Below are 21703 nucleotides of genomic sequence, written 5' to 3'. Positions count from 1 at the left end.
GCAGCCTCAGACTGAATGTGTTCATCTGCAAAAATGGAAAAACTGACGATGTGTGAGGAGTTCCCAGGTAACTGGTGGCACTGAAAAATCCCCCAAAGCCCCAAGCAGAGACGTTTTTTACCACCCACCTTTGCATGCTGTCCCATGGGAGCACACCAACCTGCAGCCAGCCAGGGGATCGCCTTGTTGGGGGGGTCCCCGATGGGTGTCCACTGTCCTGCCCCCCCCAGGGTGGTGGTTAGGAGGTGGACCTCCATCCAGGAACGGGACGAGAGAGGGCTCGGTGCTAAGCCTGCAGGGAGAGGGGAAAAGCCATCAGGGGAAGGGGTTGGCATCAATCCCAGTGCTTCCCCTTATTCCTGGAACATCTCTGCTTCTGCATCTCCATCCAGCTTGGACAAAGCGCGGTCTGGAGGAGTTAAGCTGCCACCTCTGTATTTTTTATTTATTTTTTAATGAGAAGTGAGATAAAGGATGTCTTTCACCAGGTGTTCAGCTGGGAACATTGCAACGCATCGGGTGGGATCTGGGAGGGAAACAGAGGAATAGGATGGACATCACCCTTGATGCACTGAGGATTCGCTGTGCCAAACCTCCCTCTAGAAAAATCAGTGCAGATGCCATTCCCTTCCCATATCACACCCTCACCACCCCAGCAAAGCTCCCCACTCCTCTGTCCTGCGCACCCCTACCTTGGACGTGGATTTTCCTGGTAAAGGTGGAAAGGAAAAGGAGCGGTGGCTGAGCCCACCAGGGTGACAGCTTCTCCTCCAGGGGGTCTGGTGGCCCCGTGGTGCACCACCAAGCTCACACGGTGATGCCTGCTGCCTCCTCTTTATGGGCTGTGGCGGCATCACCGCGGGAGCAAGCGGCGGCTGATGCGGGACGGATGCCAAGAGGCAAGTCACCGCTGAGCCCGGCGGAGGTGCTGAGGGGCAGAAAATGGAAATGCAGGGGAAAACCCTGGGAAACAAGACTCGTGCTTGCAGGTTTCCATGCGGCTGGCCGTGGCCAAACACGTCCCCTCAGTATCTGCTGTCACTTGAGTGGGTCTCTGGAAACTGGGGACCCCGGTGGTTATTGCAGCGCTTAGCCTTGCTGCCTGTGGGGCAGATGCTGCCCGTAGCTCCCCCATCCCCTCCTAGACTCCTGCAGAGCAGCACCAGGGGTGAAAATAGGGATGGTGCTGCAGCTCCACCTGGTCAGGATGTCCTGGAGAATGGGGCCACCGCTAGCTCTCACCATGGTGCTGACAAAACCCAGGGGGTACCACTCTTTGGTGCTCATGTTTATGGATTTCAAGGTTGGGGGAAACGTCTGTTTGTTTGATTTGATTGGGTACTCCCCAAGCACTTTTCCAGTTCTTGTAAACGCAGGCAGACTCTTGTCCTGCTAAAAGACGATTTACCACAAAGGGGGGCCTTTGCAATAACTCCTGGGGCCAGGTGTTCCTGGGGTAAAGCTGAGGGCACTACTGAGCCTTAACAGCCCCGAGCAACCTCACCTGGGGCCTCCACCACCCCCATGGCCCCTGGAGAATATTTAAGTCCAGTCTCCAGCTGGGCTGGGTTTCTCAGTCTGTGAAGTAGCTTTGTCTGTGTCCCTTTCTGCCCCATCTCTGCTGCTCCTGGATGGGAACAGACTTGCTCTGTGACCTTCGGGGCAGTGGGTCCCTCAAGAAGCTGTGGTTGTTCCCAAAGCATCCATCTTCTCCTTGCTGCGGGTCTCTGAGGTAGGTGGGACGTACCCTGGGGCTTTCTGTGGGAGATGGCTTTGTGCTGGGCAGCCTGGGGTTTGTCCCTGCCCCTGGGGTTCCCCATACAAATGCAATCAGCTCCAAGGAGCAGAACTCTGCAGGTCTGGTATTTCTGTAGGACAAATGGCTTGGGAGAAGCTGCAATTCCTGCAAATGCAGCTTGTTCTGCGAGCAAGTCTCTGAGTGGTGCCAGTGTTGCCTGTTTAAAAAGCAAACAGTAATCAGACAGGTGAAAATACTTGGGCAGCAACAGTAAAAGCTGGGCTTGGAGAGGTTTGGAGCTATTTTTCTATGGCTCTGGCCTTGAAGCAGCCCTTTTTGAGATGGTTCACCTAAGCTGAGTCTGGTAAGTGGGGTTCTCCCTTCCCAGCCTATTTTTAGGCAATTGTTTTGCAGGGAAAACCCAGAATGTGCTATCTGGGTGAGGAAAGCAGTCAGTGCCAGTGATGCCTCTCCTAAGAGGCACAGAAGAGTTTTTCCTTGCCGAGAGGCTCCCAAAATCCCCCCATTTGCAAATCCATGCCTTATTGTGTTAGGGTTGCTAGGCTGCATTGCTCAGGGCAGCAGCAACGCCTGCCTCCCTCTCTTTTTTTCCCCTTGTTCCTTCACCCCCCCCACCCAAAAGGGGCTGTGGAATAATGTCAGGGCTCATTTTGCATTGCCCACCACAGCTCCACGTCGGGGGGCTCAATGGATGGGGTCGGGGGGACAGCCTGGGCACGCAGAGCTGGTAGGAGCTGAGGTCCCCTGAGCCCAGGCTGCGTCTCTGTATTTCGGGTCTGATAAGCAGAATTAAAGGCTTTGCTGCCTAAAGCACAATGGTGTTTTGTGGAAAGGCAGGGAATAAGGCTGGGGTCGCCCGGCCCATCTCCCCTGCTTCAGCAGTGCTGCTTGGGATGAGCCCCTTTGCAAAGACCCTCTGCTGGAGGGGATTTCTGGTTCCTATGGTGAATTTATCCCCGTGCCTTACTGCTCTGACTGCTATAAACACTTTCTGCATGCCTCGTCTTGCTGCAGTTTTACCTTATTACTTCTAGCCCTGGCCACAGCCGACATGGAAAGTTGTTCTCTCTTTTTTAAGAGAAGAATTTGAAGATATCTTGGCTGCAACCCTGTTTCCTTCTCTCTAACCTTCGAGACCCACATTTGTTTCTGTCATTCCCCTATAAAACTTTGGGAAGCAGGTGAGCCATGGGACCTGGTTCCCCATTGAGGTATTTGCTCTTCCTTCATCCCCCTGGGAGCTGCAGGTGAAGTTTGGAGGAGCCTACCCTGCTCCCTTTGCCCAAGCAAACACTCTTGCTGTTGTTTTAATCCCCCTCTGCTCTGCTTTTGGACTTTGGCACTGCTGTGAGCTTCCTTGGGCTAGTGTGAAGCACATGGTGAAGAGAAATATCCAGGAAACTTTTCCTTTTTTTTAAAGATGATAATGCTTTGTGTGAGCCCTTGAGATGTGACTAGATTTGTTAAAAAACCAACAGTGCAAATGCCTTCCCCCACCATGTCTTCCGTCTGCATGGTTCATTAGTTTGTAATCTCAATGATTGCCAGGGAAACCTTTCTAATCTTGTCAATCGGCAACGCGACTGCTTTTAATTTAGTTTGTAAGTAGTTTTTAAAGTCAGGCTATGCCTATGCTATTGATTTGGCTTTTTGATTTAGCAAGTGGCTGTTTAACAAGATCTCTGCCACGCTGCTTTAATGCCTTTCTGCGAGGGTCAAAGAATGCACCAGGATGGGAGAAGCATTACCCAGACGTTGTTTGCAAATGCTGTGTGTTAAATCAGCTTTCCTAAAGGGCCATTTTGTGTTACCTGCCTTCAGTGAAACTGAGGTGCTTGAATTGCTTTGGAAAATGGTCTGCACTGCTGTGCGTGGGTGGAGGCTGTAGGTAGGCAACACATCCTTAGCTGACACGTTATTCTGTTGGGGATTTTTTTTTTGGGGGGGAGATGTAAAAAAAACCTACATGTTTTAGAAGATCTTTAGACCACTGTGCACCTTTCCAGCTTTGGGAGCTGGAAGTCACTTCTTAATCCAGCTAACGCTGGGGGAGCGGATTGCTCTTCAGTAAGAGTTAGTCCTCTGCGGGTGCTTTTCTGGTGATGCTGGGAGTAATTTCACAGCCTCATGTCCCAAGACCTGGTGATGAGATGCTGATAGAGGTAGGAGTAGCCAGAGGATGTGAAAAGCCTCCTGTTGGTGCACGTTCAAGTCCTAGCTGGCCATTAATTTTTCAGTGTGTGTGCGGTATCATCAGCAATGTCTTTGCACACTGGGATGTAATTAGCAGATTACCCTTTGTATTGGGTATCCACTTACTTGGCTGAGCGTCCTGATGTTGAAATGAAATGTTTTATTTACCAGTGCAACCTGAGCCAGCAGGATACAAGAGCACACTCTGCTAACACCAGAGTGGCCAGAGCAGCCAATGCTGGGATTGTTTTTCATATAATCCTCTAGGTTGGAAAAGACCTTCAGGAGTATCAAGGCCAACCATCAACCTGACTTGCCGAGTCTCATCACTGAATTACATCCCTTAGTGCCACAGGTGCTCATAATCCCTGCTGCCACCGAACGTATCTCTGTCTTGTGTAGCAGTAGATGATGATGAAGAAAGTCCTGGGTGGTCCCAAGGATGGTGAACATAGCCATGTGTGACTTTATTCCAGTTTATTTTTTGCTCTAGGGGGTCTTGCTCTTCAATTAATACTTGATCTGATATTGCTCAGGCACAAGGAAATCACAGAGACTTTCCTGGCACATGCATCTTGTTCTCACCAAGCTGCTGCTGTGCTCTGGGCTTGGACATGGCTCATTCATCGGAGTTGTTCTGATCCTTGAAAAGCCTCGAGTGCAGCTGGGAAACCTCCTGTTTCTCTCCCTTCGGAGGCGATGTACAAGTCATGAGGCATCGGGCCAGCTTGTGCTGCATTTTATTTACATTTTTACAATTAAACAAGCGGTTGATAAGATTGACAAGGAAGATATGGCTATGGAGCTTGTCAGACAGAAACCTCTAAACACTTTGGGTGATTTACAGAACAGGAGGATAGGAAGACTGTTCTCCAGTGCAAGATTGATAACGTGCTCACTGACTTAAGTCACTTCTTAAAAGCAATTCATCATTCATTTAAATGTGGGATTATAATGCATGATGACTCGTCAGCCGAATGGTGGAGGGTTTTCCTCTCTGATTTCTTTTCCCGTGCTGAACTTTCGCAAGAGCAATCAATCATATTAAAGAAAGTGTTTATAGTTTTTTCTCTGTGATCACCTGTAGTTTAGGGGGGAACAGTATCCAGAGTCCTTAATTATTTAATCTAAATTGCCTTCTTCCTCTGCATGTGAGGTCTGGGTGTTGTGCTGGGGAAAGGGGCCAAAACAATTTCTGGGCTGTATATTGGGGCTGGGAGCTCGTGTGCTTCCTTTTTGGGAAGGCTAACGCTGGAGAGTCAGCTCCCTCTATGGTCAGAAGAGGGAGAGACAGCTTCCTTTTGCAGGTCTTCCAGTCCATATCATGGAAGGGCTGTTTTTTTGTCTGCTGTGTGCAAATGAAGTCTTGCATCTTCCTAAAACCGTGGTGTAAATCCCACTCGAGGTGATAAATCTATCAAGTGCGTGAGCTGGAAATTGAATCATAACCCTGGGCTAATACACCTCAGTGTGTGATGAGGTGCAAAAGCATTTGCAAATGGATAAAATTGGGACTTGAATGGGAACACTGTTCTGTGGTATAAGACGATAGACCTTGAAATCCTTCTGTGTTGCACTGGAAATCTGGCAAAAATGAAATGCTCAGTGTTAGGTGCTCCTGCCTGGAGGCTGCTGGGGGTAGGGTGAGGCGGAGGAACTGCTGTGTGTGGTTTTTCAGCTGTGCGTGGTTTTTGAGGGTGGTTTTTCAGCCAGGAGCCGGTCAGGATTTGTGCTGGTTATGGTGGTGTGGCTTATTAGGCTTCAGGAACCCCTTAAAGGGTGGCAAGTCTGGTTTATTTTTCAGGTTTATTTTGCAGCTTCCAAGAAGCATCGCTTGTTAGCATCACCTCAAACTATTTATTTTCTAGTTTGACAATATGCAGCTTGGACAGCTGGCCAAAGCCAGGACATGGTAATTCATGGCATTGCTCCAACCAGGGCTGGATCCTGGTGCTCAGGCTGGTGAAACACCATCACTCACATAGCTTCTGCGAGTGCTAACGCCTAAAGCCAGCAGAAAGCATGAGGATCTCTTCTGATGCACCTTGGCATGTTATCCGGTGCTGTGTAATTAAGATCTTTTCTGCATCACAGCCCGCATGTGTCCCTGTAGCAGCGTGAGCCAGCTTGCCACCAGGATGCAGCGCTGATACTGCTGCTGATGGCAGAACAAAGATGTTGGTGCTTTGTTCCCCATTGCTGCCTTAAATGGGTGACAGGAACAAGGCGGATGTGTAAACGACCAAAAAATCCCCTGCTCTGGGTGGGGACTTGTTCAGCTTCCTGCACCCAGAGCATCCTCAGCAGAGGACAGCACAGTGGTGGCACTAGGACAAGTCCGGAGCGCTGCAGCGAGGTGTCACCTCCCGAGAGGCTCTCAGACACCTCTGTGGATGCGAACTGGGGCAGGATCCTTCCAGCAGGACCACCCCCTTGAAATGGAAACCTAAAGCATTATGGCTATAGGCAGCGCCAAAAACCCCATGGGGGAGCGCTGGGGTAAATGCTTGCAAGGAACACCCAGGCTGGCTGGGAAATGTTGGTCGCTGCAATCTGCAGCTCAGCAGCAGGAAAAAGATTCATTTGGGGAACTACATGTAGGGCTATAAAACTGGACAGGAAAAGGGGGAGGAAAATCGCCTTTTTTTTTTTTTTTCCTCCTACAGAGCTGCTGCTTTTTGGGTGGCTTGCCTTTTCCTGATCTTGAGCTGTAATCACAAAGTGCAGTCATTTCCTAAATTTTCTAGGGTAAAAATGTTGAAAATATATCCCACGGCTTTCTTTAACTCCTGTGGAGTTCATATAAAGCCAGAGTTTTGTGTTTCTCATTGCGTACACAAAAGGCATAATGTAAATGTTTATTTCCAAGGGCTCGCGTTTCAGCACTTTGAGTTGCTTCTGTGTCCCGAGCAACTAGAAAACAAGAAAAGGAATGCGATTCCTCTTAATTCCACCAATTTTGGAGCAATTTTCTATAAGATGAGAACCTATGCTGTCTGCCAAATAGGAATATTTTATGGCATTTTGAGGAACTGAGCCCATATGTGCACAATATAAAGTTGCATAAATTAAGATTACAGGAAAGGAGTTTTGCTAGTGTAGAATATAGCTACCATTCTTGATCCATTTACTTATAAATCAAAAAAATCAACTGAAAAATTCTAGGTTAAACCAGATATAATGGTTTCTATGTAAATCCTTGCTTATGCTTTCATTGCAAGGGCCCTTCCTGTTGATTTCTTGCCCTCTGCTCGTGCACAACCATGCTAACAAAATGTGCCAAATGATGGCAGAAGTGAGATTGGGGCTGCATTAACACCATGGTTGCTCTGATGGAAATGTGGGCCTTGTACAGACTAAAACAGGGAACGCAGTTTGCTGCTTCTACTCTCTGTTTCTAAATAGTTAGGTTCTTTCCTTAAAATGATCAAATTAACTGTGTTGTGTTTTTATGTGGCCTGCTTAGCTGATGAACTGCTCACAGTCAGTATCTGCCCTGTGCTAGTTATTGATGGCTCTGTGAGCGACCAGTGCGGCATTTCCTCTGTTCTGTGATTAGGCAGGGGAAGCCAGTAGGGTGGCATCCCCTCCTCGGTGTTTCACATCCTCCAGACAAGCAGGTGAACCCTGCCTGGTGGGCTGCTTCACCTCAACTCTGCCCTCAGCTAAAACAACGTGAGCGGGCAGTGCACGTGACTTTAATGTTATCGGTGCTGCTTTCCTACTTCAGAAGCATGTTTCTGCTCAATAACCAAATGAGACAGCCCCCCACCCCTGTTGTGGAATTGAAACCCTCGTGTGAACGTGCTGAGGACCCTTTCCGGCAGGGCTGGGTCCCTGGGCTGTGCCGGCTGCTGGGGCTGAGGATGTGGTCGCGTGCTCGGGATTCCTGCCCTGGTGGCACAAAGGGTTTGGCCGGCGGAGGAACCCTTGGAGGTCCAGATCTGCTGACTTGACAGCGGCTCGGTGCTGCGAGCGACTTCCCAGCATCGCATACTGCGGTCTCCAGTCAATCAGCAGGGAATGTATGGGGAGGAAATGAGGCTGGGGTGAGACGCAGCGTGTATGTCGTGGTCTGTTCTAGCAAGCCAATGTGTTTCTCATTTCCATCTTCTGCAGGCCATGGCTGGCTGGAGCAGAGGCTGTAATTCCTGCCTGCTGGCGAGCAATGCTGCTCGCTAAGAGCACAGGTTTACTGTGCCTTGTGCCTGAGAACAGTGGTTGGAGCTTTGCTGATTTAACTATTGATTTTTGTTTCTTAATGCAGTGGTGATGTGCTTAGGCAGGCAGCATGAACCTCCTTGTAAATGGTGAATGTCCTGCTGGGTTGATCTGGGAAATGTTTGCCCCCTTTTTTAAATTTTCAGCCCTTTTTTTTTTTTTTTTCCAAGCCAGCCTTTAAAGGAGAGTGTGAAACCTCTGCCTGAGCAAGGGCGATGCTGGCAGGAGTGCTGGGTGCTCCTGGGGAGGCAGCTCCCTTCTCTGCGCATGGAAAACCTCCATGGAGTGAGTTTTCCAGTGTCAAGGCGAGGTCCTTAAGCTTGGACTGAAGGCTGTGAGGAAGTTGTTGTCCTTTGTAATGTGCTTTGGAGAAAGTGGCTCTGGCTTTTGAGGCTTGTGAGTTATCTGGCAATGATTGTGCTCCTGACTCCCCAAATGGCATCCACAGGGTTTACACTTAAGTGGCTTCTTACAGCAGTAGCAAGACCTGGCACTGAGAGACCTTATTGTATAGGAACATACATTATGTTGTCACATAAAAGCATCAGGGACATGGAGGGGGAAACAAACTCATCGGATAACTGAGTCCAGGCTCCTCTCTGTGCCAGCAACTCCATCCTTTCATAACATCTAAAACTTCACCTACAAATCAGGGCTTTTTGTCCCTGCTTTTCTCGCAGAAAGGCTGCTGCGGAGCCTCAGCTCTCCAGCGGCAGCAAGCCCTTTCCCAGATCTCAGCCAACCTCCATCCGTTTGTTCCCATGCCACCATTGTCCCCTTCCTGAAAGGGCTCCTCTCCCCCCTGCTGTCCCTTCCTCCCCACCCCTGGGTTTATAGCAAGATATCACACTCCTTTCTACCTGTGTTTAGCTAAACTGAACAAACCAAGCTCTCTGCTTCCTGGCATTGTGTGGAAACGTGTGAAGCCGAACAAGATTTGTGATGATGCATCCTTAAGAGGCTTTTGAGGTTTTAAGAAACAAGATTTCTTCCTGCACCCTAAATGCTATTTAGACCTTTTTTAAATAATATTTTTTCCAAACATCAACACTTTGTGAAAGTTTGAGGACCTCAGTGCTCTTTGATTCAGCAAGTACAGCAGGTCTGGAGTTGCCTTAGACTTTCTTGCCAAGTGCACACGATGAAGACCTACTTTGTGAATCTGATAGTGGTTTAATAACAGATCTGTTTGTTCCCTCCTGCTAAAAAGAACATCTGATAGCTACAAATACTTCTAAAAACAATCCCATGAGGGCAGTTTTCTTGAGATAAAAGTGCTGTCTCTGATGTAAGATGCCATCGTCTGTGAAGAGACAGCTTGGATGGCACAGTGACAGCTGATGAAATGGTTTAATACAGCAGAGTTAAATATTTGCACTAGCCAGGAATGCCCGGAGCTGATGCCCGTGCACTGTTTTCAAAACCCTGCAGAAACAAAGGCACAGGAGGTCAAATGCAAACATTATAAAAGCCATGCAGGGACCTGTGCAAGCCGCTGGATGTATCCCTTTTGCAGCAGGGCCGTGTTGTCTTGTTGACTAACGAGATTTTGAGTTCATTTTAAGAAACCTGAGTGCCTTGAGTTAGGAAACGTGACCCGAGAGGCCAATGTATAGCGCGTAGGTCTGGAGGGCATCGAATAACTGCAGGCTTTGGCCCAGCTCTGAGGAAGCAAGGCGTGCCGTGCAGACACGCTCAGTGTGAGGGGCTGAGGCTCCTCCGGGGGGCATTACTGGGAGATACGGCCCTTCCTCCTCGTCGCCCGGCACTTACGGTGCTCCCCACGGCCGCCCTGCGGAGCGGCCCGGGCCCTGCTCCCCGGCGCGGCCCGCAGCGGGCGCTGTGGTGCGGGAGGCCCGGGCCGGGGCGGAGCCGAGCGGGGCCGGGCCCCGGAGCGGCGGCGGCCGAGGAGGAGGCGGCGGCGGCGATGGTGAGCGGCGGGGAGCCGGGGCCGGGCGGGCGGCGCTGCCGCCGGGGCACCGGGGGCTGAGGGGAGGCCGGGCGGCCGCTGCCCCCGGCAGGGAGCGCCCCTCGGCGGGCCGGCCGCGGGGCCTCGCAGCGGGCTCCCCGGGGGAGAGCAGCCGGGTGTCGGGGCTGGAAGGCCGCTGTGGGTTCGGGGTTTGGGTCCTCGGAGCAGGCGGGGGCTTGGGGAAAGCTGGTTCGGGGGTGGCGTGCTGGGGGTTGGAGCTTTCTCTGAAATACGGTGTTTCTCCCGAGTTGTGGCGCGAGGCTGTGATCCTGCCCGTGCCCCCAGCACAAGGGATTGCTTGGCACTGGGAACTTTCTTATCTCAGTGAGGAAAAATCTCGTTTTTCCTCATTCACTGTGTGCTTCTGGCCTCCTAAGCACAGGGTTCCTGGCTTCTCCTCTACCTGAGGATCTGCTGACCCCGCTGATGGAGGTGACACCTCGGTCCTCGCCTCCCATTCTCTGGCCTGTTTCTGCTCCTTGGTGATGTTACATTGAACCTCATCATCCCATTTATTTACCAGCAGTTTGGCTATGGTTGTGATCAAAACCTTGCTGCGACCCTCGTTGGCGAAAGGTTTTTGGTAGGGCCGAAAATTTCTGTGGATACGGGTTTGTGGATGTCGCTTGCCCCTGGTGCCAACCACACCATTCTGGCAAAAAACTAACAAACAAACAAACAAAAACCAAAAAGCAGTTTCAAAGTGCTCGCCCGCTGCAGAGCCTGCCCCACGGCGAGGGTTGTTTCGGAAGGCCTGACCTGCTTGTGCTCCGTTTTTTTCCGCTGTGTGTTTTTGACCTGTTCTCATTCCCTGCTTCCAGGAGGCTGACAAGATTCCCTTCCACATGTGAGTCGGCCTCAGTGTCGGAAATCTCCGTGTAGTGGCTAAATGGCGATGGCCTTTACTGGTTAGCACAGGCTTTGAAGCATGTGTTAGTGCTGTCTCTGGACCACGAGATGAATCTGAGGTCTGGCTCCTCGGCGGTGTAGCAGCAGGCGGGGTGGCTGCGATACTCTTAGCAGCAAAGATTTACATTTCCTAGAAATTCGCGGGCTGCCATCTCTTGGAAGCCTTTGTGTGCCGAGAGCTTCCCTCTGCTTTGCCCACCCTCACTCATGGGGCACCCATTGTGCCATGAACCAGGAAGGGTATGTGAGGAGCAAGGGTTTTGCATAGTGCTTTGCTGGGATCGGTAAGGATCCAGTGCTGTGGTGAAGGAAAGGACCCTTTGTGCATGACAGCGGTGCTTGGTTTGTGCTGATAGCGGTGGTTTTGCTTGCATAACCCCGCCGGGGAGCTGTGCCAGGCTCGGTGCTGCCTTTGTTCTCTGCTGCCCGCTCCCAGAACAATTGCTGTGCCATCGGCTGCTTTCAAACAGCCCCGCCACGACTTTATCTTCCAGCGCTTCGCGTACCTCTGCGTGGCACCGAGCTACTCGCCGAATGTTTCACATAAATACCCGTTTTGTTCCCCAGAAGGCAGGCAGAAAGGACTGCGTGATCAGCATCTGAGAGGGTGCCAAGCAGAGGAATGAACAAATGTGCCCAGATGAGCCCCAGCCCAGGGAGTACTGAGCCCTTCTTTCGTCCTCGTTGTTGTGGAGGCTGGGAGGATGTTTCCTCGCAGAAACTGCACCTCCGCGGAGCCAGCGACCCCCAGGGAGAGCTGTAATGGGTTTATATTGAGTGAACCCAGTCCCATCTGAGACCTGTGCTATCTGGAGCACGCCTCGAGACGTGCAGGCTTTGCTTTTGTAAATCCATTTGTCGTAGAGAGCAGAGTGGACAAGAGGTGACATCTTGTGTGTGTTTTGGGTTAAATGCTGTTGCTCCACAGCGGAAGGCTGTTTCTCAAGCACTGCTTAGTTTCTTCTTGGCTTTGTAGGGGAGCAACTGGTAGGCTTTTCACAATAACTGCTCTTTGTGTTGTTTTTTTCTCTTTTCCCTCGCCCCCATGTGAAATCTGAATTGCACCTCATTTGGAAAGTCCCTTGAGCTCTTGTAAAACTACACTTTTTTTTTGAGCCTCAAATCAGCATTTTTCCATCTTGTTTTGAGAGTTTTATGTTTCCTCTCTGCAGTAGAGCCCAGGGGTGCTGCCGGTCTTACTCGGAGTTGCTGCCTTGTTTGTTTTTGTGCTGAAGCTATAATTAGCCAGTCTCTAGCCACTCCCCGTGAACTCAGGGCTGGTGGGGTAGTATATGTACATTCCTTTTGCATACACAGTGCATGCGGGGGGAGACAACCAACTAGAGGGAAAAAAAATGCTTTCAGTATGGCAGCAGTGGAAAACATGACCCAGAAGAAGCTGCTGGTACCAGATAGCTGCAGTAAGATATGCATGACCTGAATGTGCTTTTTTTTTCCAGAGTTCAGCCCTTGTGGCTCCAGGTTCACGATTCTTGATTTCTGAGAGATTCTGTCTGCTGTCACCACGTGTCCCCATGTCTTCTGTGGGGGGCAACATGCTAAAAAAACTCAGGCTGTGATGAGGAGCTGGCTAACAAACGCCGTGTGCCTGGTGCTTACGTAAAGGTGTTTGTCACCCTTGCCGGGGCTGGGGGTGGCAGGGAGGGACACAGGAGCACGTTTGTTACTCAAGCGCGAACCAAACCGCTGCGCGTGCAGTGACTCGCACCCTGAGACAGGGATGGCGTTGCTCAACCACCCCTTTTCGTGCAGGAACCTGGCTGCAGGCTGCGAGGCTGGTGTTCGCCGTGGCCCAGCCGGTTCTGCGGTCGTGCCGGTCCGACGTGCCCTTTGTGGCCGGGTTTACACCGGCAGCAAGGTGCTAGCTCAGGCACAGCTAATTGAAGTCTTCCTCCTCCTTAGGTGCGTGATAAATAAGCAAATTGGCTGTCCTTCTGCAGCATATTTTTGGTTGGGACCTCAGCAAGCCGTCTTTGTGGCAGCAACACGTGTGTTCTGCCCGCTGCCCTCGCCGGGCTTCGCCAGGCAGCGCAGTTGCTGTGAGTGGTCTTCGTGCCCTTTAATTTACTACGTGCTGAGTCGCACGGCACGCCGCCTCGCTCATCACCTCCGTCCCAGCGAGGGAAGACAAATGGCAAACCCAAATGTTAGGCTTCGGGCACGGGAAGTTGGTGGCAGGATTCCTGGGCTGGGAACGTGGCCGGAGCGCGCGAGGAGCCTGTGCTGGTCTTCCTCGTCCGCAGGAGGCACCGCTGACATCCAGCCACGGCTCTCCTTGCTCAGCATTTGGCACCGAGGCCAGAAGGTGGCTGGAGGTGCCAGGCGCCTGCTCAGGCGCGTTATTTAGGCAGGGTAACAAATGCTGTGCTGTTCATACTGTTACTGGCTGATTTGCAGCTAACTGAAGTGTGCGGACTCCAAAAGCTGAGGATGTGGTTTGGTCTTAGCAGTTCCTTCTCTCACAGTCAGCCTAAGATTCATGCTATTACTTAAAATAAACTTGCCTTTAAAAGCTCCTTTATTCTCTCTCCCACTTTAAATACTGTCCTGGGGGAAGGAAGATTCTGCTGATAAGACTTTTTTCCCACTCTTCCCACAGGTAAACTTTACAGTGCTTCCACTTTACAGTGTCAGAAAGGGGAGGCACTTGTAACAGAAGTGTGAGGCTCTCCAGTATATTGCCATTCTGTCTCTTTTTTTTATTTGTTAAGGCTTATTTGAGTCCTTTAACTTTTAGCCAAGGAAATGCTGTTCTGGCAAAACTACAAAATCTGCTCGTATTAGCTTTGGCAATTTTTCCCTTCTTTCTTTTCTATCATCTGGGACAGAAGAGCATTACTGCAGTTAATTTGTCCTCTTTTGTAGTCGCGTAAGTGCTATATCCCTGGAACAGCTCAGCTGGCTAATGGCTTTTAGAAGTAAAGTCCTAAGGATATATTCCTAATCTGTAGAGCTAAAAATTCAACATGTAAACTGCTTGGGTCGTTGAGTGCATTAATACCAGGACAAATGAATACTGCAAGTCCTAATGATAGCAATTAGTATTTTATCTAATACCTGGGTCTGTCGTAATGCTCTGAGAATTAGAAATAAATCCTCCAGTGGAAGTTTTCCCCTTTATTTTTCAGTGTGCTCATAAGTAAGGCTTTTAAACTTCTAGAATAATCCTGCCTGGTGAAGCTTTTGTGGGGGGAAGGGTCTTTTAAGGAAATAAAACCAACTTGTCTGCTCTCCAGTAATGGGAAGGGAAACCATTTTGTTTTGATATCTTCGCAAATAAGTAGATTATTATCTTACGTGAAATCCTGCCCTGTGTATTGACTTAAAATCAGGCCAGCTCAGTGTCTTTAGCCCAGCTGGGGAAGCGGTCATGGCAGGGGCGAAGGGATGTTCTAATCCCACAGAGCTGAAACTGCATCTCTGCTTATTGCACGTGGCCAGCATTTCTTCTGGCTGAGCTCAGTTAGGAAATAACTGCGAAATGCCTGTGTCCTTGGGGAGTGGACGTGTATGAAGCCGGGGAGTCATCGCCGTGGCAGTAAGGGACGTGGCTGGGTGATGGGACTCAGCTTGAGGGCTGACTTGATGATTTTGGTCTTTTCCAACCCAGAAGATTCTGTGGTCAGCTGCTGTGCTGAACCTGAGTTTTCTGGGCACGGCTGGTGGGTCTCAAATCGGTGCCGTACCCCCAGCAGGTGACAGTCAGGTTGGTCTCGGAGCTGTGATGTCTCCCCAGGAGTCCAGACTGGAGACTGGGTGCCAAACCTGCCTTTTGACTCCAGTGTGAGGGGCCCTTCCAGAGCCGGAGGGGAAAGAATTAAAACAGCTGGGCTAAACGGAGGCATTTATTACCCCAGCCTCCTCCCTGTGAAATAAGGAAGCAGCGTGGAGCTGCAGCAGCGAGGCTACCATCACGCGTTGTTGGGGGTAATAAAACCAGGGCATGTTTGAATGATACCTTTGGAGTTAAGTTAGCAATCCGGAGAACAGAGGCCTTGTGTCGTAGTGGATACGTGGGGGCAAACGAGCACTTTAAAAACGCTGAGTGCTGAGAAATCCCGTTGCATAGCTAACCAGTTCCCCGTGCCACTTTGCACTGTTGCCTTAATTTCTTTTCAGTATCCTCCTAACTCGATCAATCTCGCCCTTTAAACTCTTGTAAGTATGAAATGACTGAAGGAGAAAGTGAGAGGTACAGAGAAAGCTTTGCTCTCTCAAACTATTCTTTGCAGCGATCCCAAGAGAAAGAAATCCTTGGGGTTAGCATTAACATCACAGATCTTTTCTCGTTTGTTCAAAGCTTGGTAGCATCGTTGGGTTACCACATAGCAGTGCTGGTGTGCGTGCTTTTACCTCGGTGCATACTTAAGGTAAAATATTTTGTCTCACATCCCGGTAACATGAAAGTTAGCTGAGGCATGTTGCCTGGTGTTTGCAGCAGGCTGAGAGCAGAAAGCAGATGGGTCATTGTGTGTGTTGCCGTGATGCCTTCATTACAAACCTGAGCCTTTTTCTTTTTTCCTGATGACAGTGATGAGGAAGCAGGGTTGTGCAGCTGCATCCGGGAGTGTCACAGCTTTCAGATGATCCCGAGCGAAGCACGGGGATGTCTGCAGCGAGTTTGGAGTCGAGCAGCCTGCGTTTACAGGACACGTTGTCCCTGTTGGTTAAGCACTCCTTTGCAAGGATTGCTCCCAGAAAGCTGCGCAGGCTCGCTGAAACTTGAGAAGTCCCTCTGGTTAGCGGAAAAGGCAGACCTTCCCCTAAACGCACCCGTTAAATCATCTTCGTGGTGCCAGAATTGGAGGGCTGGGCGTGAACAAGCCGTGGCCTAATTGCGGCGGGTTGTGTGGCTGCCTTTTTTCGGGCAGAAGTGGCTGGTGTGTTCTTAAACTGCCCTTCGCCCAGCAAACGGGTGCTAATTGGGCTTCTCGGGGCTGCTCCTCCCCGTGGCTTTGCGCTGTTCAGTCCCTCTCCTTCACCCTGTGCTGGGGCAAGGGTGATGATACTCCTCTGCAGTGGGCTGGCACTCTTGTTCGACAGATTTTTTTGTTTTAGCCTTACATTTGGGTTGCTTTAGTGTTTTTTCAATCCTCTCACGTGTATTTTACTGCTTTTCCAAAGCAGTGATTGCTCATTAGTGCTTTGTGAGGCACCCTGCCTTTCTCCTGTGGCTGTTTGGAAGCACTTGGCCTTTTTAAGCTGCTGGTAGCCTTTCCCCTTGAGTTGGAGGTGATGTGCCACCCCTAAGGGTGACCCAAAAAACCAACTAAATGCTGCTTCTGTTGGTAACTTGCCCCAGAAGTGAGATCTGTGCGGGGTGCTGAGAAGGAAGTTGTAGCAGCTATTACCTTAGCGGTTTATCCATCTTTGTAAGGCACTCCAAACCCACCAAGGTTCTGACAGTGTAAGTGTCAAGGATTTGTATTTCTCTTTTGTAGTGCTGGACATTCCCCTGGACGGCCCTCCAGCAAAACTGGGGAACACGGTTTGGGAGGAGGCTTGGGCAGAGTGCTCTGGGGGCTGAAGAAGATTCCAAAATACTTTTATCTGGTTGTAGCACCCAACGAGGTGTGACTACCTGGATCATTCTCATCCCTAGAACGCTTGTTTCCCCACAGAAAATTGTTTAGGAGACCCCCTGTTTTGGGGAAATGACCTTTCCCCCTTGTGTGCATCCTGTTGTCCCCACCCTGTTCTCCTAGGCTTGAAGATGGCGTGCTTGGAAGCTATTGATTAGTAGGTGCTTGGGCTCTGTCCTGGCAGTGATTGCTAATTTAATATTGTAATTATGATTGCATCACAGTTTTCTGGTGTTCTTTTCTTCCAGTAGCGTTTGCCTCTGCTGTCCTTCCTCTGTAAGGAATGCAATAATTAGATCTCAGCCCTGAGGAGTTGCTGAGTACTCACATCTTAAAAAAAAATCCAGCTCTAGGTACTTAAATAGCCCTGTTCTGGTGGTACATGGTGAATGGTGGTAGCTCAGTCTTCCCTTGCCACCTGAGCAGATAATTCCTTGGAAAGAGGAATATTGTGGATAACACAGCTGCTTCTCTTGGGCCATGGTAAGATCTGGTGGTGCGTCTTGGGACTGTGAAGCTTGAGCATCCTGCTCGTCTGCCAGTGGCTCTTTGCTCTGAAGTCTCTAAGGATGTGTTTTTATCAGTGGTTTTTAATTGGAAATGAGTGACAGTGTGTCCTACCTGTTCCTTTCACAGGGATTAGGGAAAGCAAGAGGGGTCTGTGTACTGAAAAACACCTCAATAGACTCCAGCAGAGGGGAATTCTGTCGTTTGAGCATTTTTGATGCCCTGTTTGTGTGTGTTTGAGCTTTTCTTAATGCCTGTCTCGTTTCCCTTGGTGTAGGATGCCATTTCTACCTACAAGGAAATCCTGCAGGTGTACTGGGAGACAGCAACGGGCTTTGTGAACGCCTGCTGTGATGGACTGGAGCCCTGGCAGTTAGTTGGGTTGACCTTGTCTTCTACGCTTTTAGCCGTATGGCTGCATGGCTTCCTCTTCCAGCCCGAGAGTAAGTATTTAAAATGGGTCTTCCCTTTGTGGGAAGGGAGAGGGGACAGTTGTTCTCGGGTAGTGGGGGGAAAGGGGCAAAAAGAGACTTAGCATCTGTTAAAACACGCCTTCTGCTGTCAACCAGGATTGACAAAACCCTATTCCGAAATAGGGTCAGAGCCTGGGTAAGCAGTGAAACATCCCCGTTCCTGCAGAGGGTGTGGCAGGCCAGCCTGGAATGTGCCTGCATCTCCTTCAGTTCCTTCGGTCTCCCTTCTGCCTCTGGGTGGGCCCTTTACTCATCACAACACTCCCTTGCTCAAAACCTGGGGAAATCGATGCAAGAGCTGGGGTCCTGGGAGCTCAGTCACTAACAAAGTGTCTGGGTTGCTTTTGCTCTTGATTGCTTCCCTTCCTGGGGGAGAAAACAGGCTTTCAGTTTGGTGCTGGGAACGTGTTTCATCCTCAGGAGGTCCAAGATAATTGTGTGGTTGTGCTGCTTTTTTTTTTTTTTTTGAGCGGGTTCCTACTTTGAGCGATTTCTGATATCAGCAGCTCTTCAGTGGGACCTCTTTTGATGAACCTGCAATATTTTCTGTCTCTGCGTGGTTGTCAGGGATAACTGCCTTGCCCTTGGAGGAGAACGGTGCTTTGCAGATCCCCCAGGCCTCAGGGTTATGCTTATTTTTGTTAAAAACAGCAGAGTTTTTAATTAGCGTCTGTGCCTCTCTGCTCCTCAAACAGGCTTTTTTTGAAAGGCAAGAGTAAGTGAATAGTGGGAACTTGTGCCCAGTATAGGTTCTTGGCTAATGTTTGTACTGCTGCACAGTATTTTTAAAATATTGACTAGTTATTATGAAGTCTAATTAAGCTGTCTGGATATTTCAGCAATTTATTTTTTCCCCTCAGTGTGGATGTTTGTAATTAAACAGTTTGCACACAAATGTGCAACAGAAAAGTTATTTTTGGAGTGCTAACAAATATTTGCTACAGAATGTGCCAGACTGCACTTACTGTCCTCCTGCAGCTTTTCAAAATATATCTGAAGTGTATATAAAATGGGGGGAAAAAGGCTGATGCTGTAGATAAGATTGGGAAGTCCTAAAATGGTTGATTTTTCTTTTAAAGCTTGTTTAGCTGTTTCCTGGTGAAAGTGTCTTGTGACTGGTGCTTGGCTGAAACGCCTGGAGGACTTAGTGGCTATAAAGCAGCTCTGTCATCCCGCGTGCATTCCTGCCTTTAAAGTTACCCCGGGAGTTTTCTGGTGTTTGCGATCACCTCAGGGACGGAGGGAGAGTGTGGTGCCACGGAGGTGACACCATGTCCTCCCTTCCATCCCTTCTTCCCCCGTGGCCTGGGAGCCTGGTTCATGTTGCTGAACATTTTCATGTTGTACTATCCTGGTTTCAAGATGCAGAAAAAAATTTCAACAAGCTTTTACCTTTTTGCTGGAGACCTTGTCTTTAGCAAATCCAAACTCCCTCTCCTTGTAAAATTGCATGTGTGGGTGCAAATTCCCATTCAGGCAGGTGCTGGCCTTCCTTATGCCTCGTTTGGAAAGATTTTAGCCTTTTTAGTTTGTATGACTTTACTTGGTGGCCTTAGGAACAAAGTAGGAAAATGAGTCAAACCACTGATTCTGATAGATGGCTGCTGTTGTGCAAACCAGTTCCTTCTGCAGCCTGGTCTGTCTGCTTTCTGATGCACTGCTCTGTCTCTCCACGTCCCCTTTGTGACTTTTACTTTAGCCTGCATCGGAAATACCAAGCCTGTCATGGGTTGGGGTGGAAGTATTGTGCTTCGAGTCAGTTTTTAGTTTGTTGAGTCATATGAGGTTAACTTCTGACTCTTGTCTTTCAGGTTTAACATCCCGAATTAAAAAACAGTTCTTTAAACTACTGAGAAGAATGCCATTTGTTGGGGCTATAGTAAGTATTTGAGCAGCTGTTTGTACTGTTACTCCAAGCCCTTGTTTTAGCCTGTGTAGCTGTGTCTCGGAGAACCTACAGTTCTGCGCCTCTTTGCTGTCATGTCACTGTAATCATAATGGTCCAAAGGTATAGATCTGGATCTGCTGCCGCCTGGTTAATGAAAGATAACTTCTACCTAGTCTTTTTTTATAGTAGTTTTGCTCTGATAAAGTACCACTTTTTTTTTTTTTTACACCAAGTATCAGTGAATCAGTAGCAGAGTTGTGCAGTGGCAGAATTTTCCAATGGTGTTCCCTCCTTGTTAGATTTCAAGAAAATAACTTGATTCGTGGAAGATGAGGACACAATGAACTTGAGTTGTTCTGGAACAATGTCTCGAACAAGTGTGAGATAGCCAGGCGTCTGTTGTGCAACATGGAAGGATAATTGTTTTAATCAATGACTGGCCACGATTAGTTCAGAGCTCCTATCTGTTAGCATAGTTAGCGTTATAGCACAGCGATATCAGAAGCTTGTGTAATCATTAAAATGAGACAGGCTTTAGTGTCTAGGAGATGTTTTTTACTTAAAAACTTGAAACTACAAATGTCAGCAAGTCTTAGCACATTAACAACTTAATGCTCAAGAAATGCACAGCTTGGTTTCTTTTACCTGGTACGTGATGGTATCGTACTCGATTGGCCTTTCTGCTTGATGCGTAGGCAGCTTTGCACGTTGAATTGGCAGGGTGTGGGGGTTGCTGGGTCTGTTGTAGGCAACTTTATCAGATGGAAGTAGTAAAGAGGAACTTTTTCCTTTTGACCTCGATATGGATGCAGTTATCAAGTTTCTCCCCAAGCCCTCTGTAAGGAATAGCATCTCCATTTCATGTGTCCCAATTTTTACCTTCTGGCTCGAGTAGCCATTGATCAGATGAAGTAATTACTAGCTCTCCTCCGCTTACATTTGTTGTCTGCCCCTTAGGTGAGGACATCTCCTGGGTCCCTCTGTTTTGTCCAGGCTTACTTTCTCAGGGCTAGCACGGTAAAGCTCCTGACGTGCCCTACCTGTGTGCTGTTCCCACTCTTTTGTAGGCTGATAACCTATCAGTTGCTTATGGGAGGCCTTGACTTTGAGGCAATCCAATGTCCAAAAGTCTTTAAGGCTGATAACATCCCAACACCTATGTTGTCTGGAAGAAGAGTGTCTGCTTTGAAAGGTTTTCTGAGAGGGAGTCTGGGCCTGGTGCATGTGGGGTATGAGCAGGAAGAGAGAAATCTCTTAACTGTGCCTGTAAGGGAGATTTCTTTAATGTTTCTGTTTTTGTGATTCTCTAAACTGTGTATGTGACGGTAGACAAGACAAGGTATGAAATATAATGAATCTGAAGACTTCTATAAATTATGGACAGTGACTTGAAAAGGTTTGGTGGATAAAAATGAAATGTTTTTGCCTTAAGCTTTGCTTTCTCAGCTATTGAAGGTGCTCCAAGTTCCCACTGCTCATCAGTACCCATTATCAGTGCTCAAAGAGTACCATTTCTCTTTGAATGTGGTGGTGTCTGTGCTGTTAAATGAAACACAGCTGAGCAGTGGCCCATTCTGCAGTCATCCATCCCAGTTACTTGGCTCAATTTTGGGCTGTGCCAGCTAGCACACTCCCTTAGCTGCTTCCTGGAGTGGTTTAGAGACTAGTGCATAAGTGTCCATTCCAGGAGGCGTTTTGGAGAAGGGCAGCTTGTTTTTGGTGGGAGAAGTTAGTGGGAAGGGAGAGTTCAACTGCCTGGCGGTCACTCTGCTATGCTTTTTGGTCACAGAGCTGAAACAGTTCCTACCTGTTCTGCTCGCTGGTATGGAAGTAGCCAGCGAGTTCGATCTCACACGTGTTGAACAATTATAATCTGGCCAGCACCTTTGTTAATAGGCTTTTCCTTTCTTTTTAGATTCAAAAGAAGATTGATGAGGCCTTGAATGATGTCACTTCCAGTTTATCCTTCCTGAAAGATGAAAAAGATTATATCAAAGCGCTGCCGGAACAAGGCATGAGCCAGCCTGAAGTACTACAGAAGATGAAAGAGTACAGCTCAAAAGGTATGACTGAGTCTGTGCCCTAGCAAAGGTGGGTCTGTTTCAGAGACAGCATTAGACTTACTTGGTTAAATGAGATCTAATGATGCCTGCTCTCAGTTTCATCTTAAATATTGCTCTG

The 21703-nt window shown here is 49.0% G+C and overlaps 1 protein-coding gene across 7 annotated transcripts in view; it reads left to right on the top strand.

Moving 5' to 3' along the window:
- The window catches only part of SGPL1 (sphingosine-1-phosphate lyase 1), a 55157-nt gene that overhangs the window by 15346 nt on the left and 18108 nt on the right, over window positions 1-21703 (top strand). The window contains exons 1-4 of one of the 7 annotated variants that reach the window (XM_080597360.1): window positions 1595-1732; window positions 17439-17604; window positions 19446-19513; window positions 21438-21585. In XM_080597360.1, the coding sequence (XP_080453486.1) occupies window positions 19493-19513; window positions 21438-21585 (169 nt within the window). In that variant the 5' untranslated portion in view covers window positions 1595-1732; window positions 17439-17604; window positions 19446-19492. Of the gene's footprint in view, window positions 1-1594; window positions 1733-1976; window positions 2103-10016; window positions 10104-10553; window positions 10575-11623; window positions 11935-17116; window positions 17138-17438; window positions 17605-19445; window positions 19514-21437; window positions 21586-21703 lie in introns of those variants that run through there. The other 6 variants (XM_080597361.1, XM_080597358.1, XM_080597357.1 and 3 more) reach the window with 6 other exon arrangements.

The sequence above is a fragment of the Anser brachyrhynchus genome (assembly GCF_964034855.1).
Source record: "Anser brachyrhynchus genome assembly, chromosome: 6".
In the NCBI taxonomy this organism is placed as follows: domain Eukaryota; kingdom Metazoa; phylum Chordata; class Aves; order Anseriformes; family Anatidae; genus Anser; species Anser brachyrhynchus.
Note: the sequence above shows the minus strand (reverse complement) of the source record. Positions and strands in the feature narration are given on the sequence as shown.